Source organism: Apium graveolens, chromosome 2 (assembly GCF_009905375.1).
Source record: "Apium graveolens cultivar Ventura chromosome 2, ASM990537v1, whole genome shotgun sequence".
Classification (NCBI taxonomy): Eukaryota; Viridiplantae; Streptophyta; class Magnoliopsida; order Apiales; family Apiaceae; genus Apium; species Apium graveolens.
This window is the reverse complement of record NC_133648.1, coordinates 57533245-57539896: the sequence shown is the minus strand read 5'-3', so window position 1 is coordinate 57539896 and position 6652 is coordinate 57533245. Positions and strand designations below refer to the sequence as shown.

Sequence of the window (6652 nt, the reverse complement as noted above, 5' to 3'; positions counted from 1 at the left end):
TTGAATTTCTCTCTTTTTATTCATATTCATGTATTAAAATTATTCATTCATGTAATTCAAAATTTACATTTTAATTTATGTTTCGATTTTTTTCTAACTTGTAAGTCATGATTTACCAAACATACTATTAACTTATACCTACAATTATCCAAACACCTAAATAACATATAAATTACGATATTTATATACAATTTTCAACTTTAAGTCTTAAGTTAAATTTTTTAGAAAACTAGTTACATCTTTTAAGAAAACTTAGACGGCCCATAAAGAAGTGATAATGATAATTAGGCCGTACAAAGGCAGTAGCAGCTTGAGGAGGCCATAGCCGCCGAGACCCTCGATCTTTATTTACCATGTTTACAAAATTCTTCGTTTTTAAAATCAGCTAACCCGCTCTTGTTGGTGATTGTGAAATTAGGGTTTCTGAAGAGTTCATTCAAATCAGGTACTTATTATAATATCTTATGAGTAATTATATTAGCTTTTGATATATCTCAACTTATAGAGTTACCCTTTTTAGTATTCTTGTTTGAAATTATTGTGTGATTGTTAGTTTTGGCTGCTTGTTTTTTCTATTTGTTTATAATTATAAAAGTCTGTTTTTAGCGCCACTGGTTATAATACGATTGAATCATTTAATTTTGAGTGTATTTATTTTTAAAGATTTTTGATTGTATGATGTTAGGTGCAATCAAGTGAAATGTGTCTTTTTCGTTTGAGACAGATCTTTATATAGTCAGATTAAGTTTGTAAGTATTACTAACACATGATCATGATAACTCATTTACTTATTATCTTATTTGGTTCATTCCGCAGGTTGTAGTTTCGATGCCGCAAAGTTATCTTCTCACTCAGAGATCCTTTTCATGTAAAGATCACAATTTGATTAAGAGTGTTATTAATATTACGGATGATACACGTCTCTCCAATTTACATCATGGAGAGATGTTTCATTGTACTGGCAAGAAAGGTGAAACCACAACAGTTTCCACTAATGTATCCCTTTTCACTAGTGATGACTTCTCTGAAGTTTGTGAAATGATGCAACTACTTGAAAGCCTTTATGCTTTAGCTTCTCTAAATGTGTGTAAGCCTCACTGTGTCGGGCGTTTAACGGATGGTAATCTTACATCAGTGCCTGTGGATATAGATATACCATCTAAAGTCAAAATGTTTAAAAGAGAGAAGCCTTGCCTTATAATGCAGCAAGTTCCAACTAAAACATATGATGATTGGATTTTAACTGCAACTGAACAAGATATATCTTTGTTTTTTCGGTCAGAAGTTTTTATCCTTTTTCAATTTTGGTTTTAATTAAAAAGTTATGCCCCTATTTATTCAAGATATTGTTGTTTCATTTTATATAGTTCTCTTTTATCGATTGTGGGGAAGTTTCATCAAGCAAGCAAGTGTTTTGGGAATATAAGGGCTGGCCTACGCGTCACTCATAACTGTCCAATATTTGTGTTCCCTGCTGCATTTGAAGGTATAAATAGTGGAATTATATATCCCATGAGATAACTCGGTTATCCTATATATTAATACAAGTTAAGTTGTTTAAGAAATTGAAGTGTTTGCAGAAGAGAAACTTGATGACGGGATAAGGAGTGACCTTGTGGAAATTCATGAAATGGTGTTGGAATCAGGAATTCAGGGGTTTCATGAAAGGCAGCTGTTTGACAAGCTGTGCAAAAAATTTACTCAAATTACAGATGGAAGTTTCACATACAATGGTGAATCTTTAAGGTATTTTATTCACCTTAAAAAAAATTCTAATTAGGTTCCCGTTTTTAGCTTCTACTCGGGTAGTAAATGGTACCCTGTTATTTTATAGCTACCAAACATAATAAATTTTGATAATTCTAGTGATGTGTTTATCACATTAATTGATTTGATTAAAAAAAGTAGAACTCGGCTGTGTTGGATGGGGTTGGTGTGTTCCGTAATGTGGTTATGTTTATTGGACGGAGGTATGCCCCATATAGATTTCACATGATAATCAGATTAGTATGTTATAGTGGTTGTCCACCATACAAGAAAAAGTAGGCTTGGTTCATACATTAATTTTGTCTCACAAATCAAAAGGTTGATATAGGACAAGGTTAAGAGAACTTGGGGGATGAAACATATTATAGATACACAAGAAATACACAAAAACATCCTCTGAATTTTAAGACAGTTCTTACGCTTCAGCTTAAGCAATATAATATATTAGTACCAACTATCTAATACTTGTCCATCATGTATTGCAATCCTAAAATATTACTCCCTCCGTCCCACTAGGTTCTGAACATTTTAAATAGAAAGTTCGGCACGCATGTTAAGGCTATTATTTAGTATAGTTCCATAACTTATTATTAAAATTTTCTCTTTTTGAATAAAAGTTTTTATTCAGAAAAAGAAAATTTTAAAAATGAGTTATGGAACTATACTAAATAAGAGCCTTAAAATGCGTGTTGATCACTCCATTTTAAATGTTAATAATCTAGTGGGATGGAGGGAGTACCAAAACTCATTAGATGATATTAATATTTAACTACAAATACTCCTATATCTGAATAGTAAATATATAATAATTTACATTTAATATACATACATGGCTTCAGAAATGTACATTAAAATTCCATTAGCAAGGCGATAGTTGATTGCTTGACGAAATGTAAGGCACCAGATGCATATTCTGCACTTTGAACTGTCTATTAGGGAGACATGCAGCACTTTTAACTGTCTATTAGGGAGGCACTAGTTTATTGTTTGAACAAAGAAAGCTCTCCATATTCATCTCTAGATATAAGAAATTTTAAGATCTAGATTTTTCTAGAATATCAAATTAATTATTTTTCTTAAAACAAGTGTTGTGCAAATTGCAAAATGTCTTGTTAAGCTTAGGGGTTGAATGACATTTTAACACTTCATTATTTTATCAGAAATTTTAAGCAAATTGATCAACTTTAAAAATTAAATAACTTGAGGGGAATAAAATTCAAATCAACTATTAAGCGAAAATGTTAGTCAAGATGGGATATAGATTAAAACAGTTATATAATGAATATATTCATACAATTTAATTGCTTATTTGTATTGTTGAAATCTCATAGGAGAAAACTAATCAGTGAAACGTGTCAAAGGTGGTTTTATATTATGTAATGCTACTTAAATTTTTTAATTCTGTAATTAATATATAGTTGAAATTTTGACCTTGTTATTTCGCCTATTTTAACATGAACTTGCATAGCATGAAACTAATTTTAAAACCAGTGTTTGTTGGAATAAAGTACTTATGTTTAGTTTACTAATTCTAGTATCACCGCAGTTCGCCGTGATTGACTAAAACATAAAAACATAAAAAAGACACAACTACCACATATCTAAAAAACAGTGCTATCAACAATTACAAAATAGGATGCACACTTAAGATGATAGCAAATCAGAAGATCTTTCATTCAGCGTAGAGCAGAAACTTGTGCAGAGTAGGCAGGTTAAGCTATAAATGATTTTTTTATTTTTTTTTCTTATTATCGTGCAAAAGAAAACTGATGATCCTGTAAAGTATTATTGATCTTATTTAAGAATGATGGAGTTGCATTGCATATTCCGTTGATTGCTGATTGCCGTTATATTATCCACATTAAGCATTATACTATTATATATTTTATTGTTTGTTTCTACTTACTTTAATCTTTTTCCAGAGATGGATCATTCCTGATCACACATTGTCCCGTGGTTTGGACCCCTGAAGATAGATATGATTTCATCGAGAAATTAGGAAATTACAGAAAGTTGAACAAGTATTTTTATGATCTATTTTTTGGTGCTGATGCCTTTGGTAAAGCAATTCCCTTTGACTTATGGATGAGAATAGACACAGCTGCACCTCCATCTATAGCTTTCATTCTGCAAGGAATCTATACAAGTGGCAAGAACACGCCATATGCAAGTTCGGATGCTATACGAATCATTCACAAATATGCATACGAGCTTAAACTAGTAAGTAAACTATTTTACATAATAATATGCTAAATGAATGTAACAACTTCCATGGGACGAATTCATTGTTCTTGTGTCTATATATATAGGATGAATATCCATCGTGGTTGGATATGGAGAAAGTGTTGTACTCTGTCTGTCCAGAGGCCCCTGCAATTTTGTATGACATGATAATTGACCTACAACATTTTCAAAGCAACTCGGCAGTTTCCATGAACAAAGAGTAATATTTAAATGTCAATTTATTATTCTGTATAAAGTTATGATAATATTACACATTTAGACACATACTGAACTGTGTTCTTAAATTTCAGGGGATTGATCATAAAGTTTTTGCAATATGGGCCCTCCAAATTTGATTTCTAGCTGATAAGTATTGTATACACATTTTTCATTGTGTGCGCTCTCGGTAATAATGGCATATCTGGTAGCTGCTTTTGATTACGGCTTGTGATCAATTGTTATACTTTCTATTGTGACAATTAGGTAATATATTCTATGAATTTAAGTTACTCTGAAAACTGTACTATCATGAAGTGTGTAAACATAACAGAAAGGTTGTAATATTACATTTGTAAGGCTACTCAACTGTAACATTTTATTTCGCTCGAGCCTTGGGGTATCACCTCTGCATGTGATTGCTTAAAAAGAGTAACTCATTCCCATATCAATGCACTTGTGGTTGAATTAGTCTGGGATTGTGCGCAGTTGCTGAGGTTAAAATTTCAACTAATCATAAGGGGCACAATGATAATGCTCCTAGATCATTTTAGGAGGTGTATATATGATTTTTTGATTTCTACATTCAACTTTCAGGTAGTAATTAATGAGGCAGCAGATATTAACTTGATATATCAGTTACCTGGAAGTACCCTTGGTAAGTGGAAATGCAACACTTGCTAATGTGTGTTCAGCGGGGCAAGGATACAGAAATGCAGAAATAGTGTTCTGCATGTTTAATATTTCAGAAATAGGGTCTCATTTGAAGCTTGCTTATAATTAGACTCGGGTCTAATGGATACTAGTAAACTAGTATTTAGAAAGGCATTAATTCCGGAGTGTAAAGTTAGGATTGAAAGCTGAGGTGACTCCTTCAGAAACTTTATGAAGTGTATTTCTTGAATTTTCCTATTTTTAAAACTTTTAATTTCTAATATCTTCTTGCATTTAATAACACAGTTCGTCATTATTATTTTTTATAAAATTTATATTATTTATTTTTATAAATTTAGCAAATTTTATTTGAGCATTTTAATTATTTATTTAAATGCAAGATATTTATCTATATAAAAATAAAATATTTTTTTTCAAGTAAACTGATAATTTAAAATTATTTATAATGTCTCTTTTAAGGTCTAAGCATTTTAAGAAAATTATACCCAAAATATACTACTTTCTATTTTGAACTGTCCAAAATGCTTATTAACAATGCGGCCGCCCAAAATACTTACACATTCAGAAATGCGCATTAAATTTTTAAAAATAATAAAGAATATGTATTATAAGAATGCGCAATCCTTTTAAAACAATGAAGGAATACTCATTTTGATAATGCGTATTTGCTACAAGAGAAATATGAATACACGTACGCCGAATGCATGTCCTTTGTTATTTTTCTTTAAAAAGTGAACATGCATCTCCCAGATACGTATTCAGTTGATATTTTAGGAGAAATATCATTTTGAACATTTGCCCCAAATGATGGGTATTTTGATCTTTCACCCTCCTTTGAGTGGGTTGTAGAGATTGACCGGTAATTTTGGAGAAATCCTTGATATATTGTTGTGAATTAATTGGTGAAGTTACAAACCAATTAACTTTTTAAACTAAAACATGTTATTTTTTTATGTTTTCCAATTGATACACGTCCTTTTCCTAAAGTATTAGGGAAATTTCTATTTAATAGAATAAAATAAAGTAAAATATAATAATTGCTAATAAGTAACAAATTATATTTTTTCAACTAAAACATTTTATCTTTTCTATTTACATAAAACATTTGCCAATTTTTTGAAATAACACTAATAATTTTATTTAATTTCAATTTAAATTAAATTATAAAATTATGTTAGATTAAAAAAATCACTGTATCGTACGAAATATAAACTAGTTATTCTAACGTGTAAGTATCATAATTTTTTTGTTCAACATTTAAATATATAACGTATAATAAAATTTTTATATATAAGATTTAAAAAATATAAATATTTGGGAATGTTGTACCAAAATATTCACTTTTCATTTCAAGAAACTCAAAAATCCCGGCGACAGAAAGTGTCGTCCAAAATATATATTGAACACGTATGTGAGCTATGCATGTATGAAATATGTATCACATATATATGTATTTTTTTTATTTTAGTAATGTACAAATATGTATGTTCATTAAAATCAAAATGTTAATACACTTAATACGTATAGACAAAATGCATATATTTTAGAAAAGTGAATATGTATGATCTAAATATGTATTTGACGGATAATTTGAACATGCGACGAATAGTTTGAACATTATCTCACGTCTGTTTCACTTGTGAAAAGAAGCCACTGCAATCAAAGTATGAACAATCGTCTTTTTTGCAATTGCCGCAAAAGTCTCTTCATAGTCCAATTCATACTCTTGAGAGTAATCTTTCGCAACAAGCCGAGCCTTATAATGTTCAAG

General features: G+C 30.1%; 1 protein-coding gene across 2 annotated transcripts; it reads left to right on the top strand.

The window, feature by feature from the left end:
- The first annotated feature begins 242 nt into the window (after positions 1-242).
- LOC141707445 (uncharacterized) lies at positions 243-4598 on the top strand. 2 transcript variants are annotated; one of them, XM_074510614.1, is made up of 7 exons: positions 243-445; positions 817-1277; positions 1368-1486; positions 1572-1746; positions 3690-3987; positions 4077-4210; positions 4302-4598. In XM_074510614.1, exons 2-7 carry the CDS (start codon positions 829-831, stop codon positions 4351-4353), a joined length of 1227 nt encoding a protein of 408 aa, XP_074366715.1. In that variant the 5' UTR covers positions 243-445; positions 817-828; the 3' UTR covers positions 4354-4598. The 2 variants fall into 2 exon arrangements, with proteins under 2 accessions (XP_074366715.1, XP_074366717.1); XM_074510616.1 differs by having other exon boundaries at positions 245-445; positions 1581-1746.
- Positions 4599-6652: the final 2054 nt, after the last annotated feature.

Bases quoted from the DNA above. Each gene is read 5' to 3' on its own strand.
- LOC141707445 (XM_074510614.1), top strand. From the start codon at position 829: ATGCCGCAAAGTTATCTTCTCACTCAGAGATCCTTTTCATGTAAAGAT. The intron at 1,278-1,367 runs GTCAGAAGTTTT...CATTTTATATAG, and splicing joins GATATATCTTTGTTTTTTCG to TTCTCTTTTATCGATTGTGG. The intron at 1,747-3,689 runs GTATTTTATTCA...ATCTTTTTCCAG, and splicing joins TACAATGGTGAATCTTTAAG to AGATGGATCATTCCTGATCA.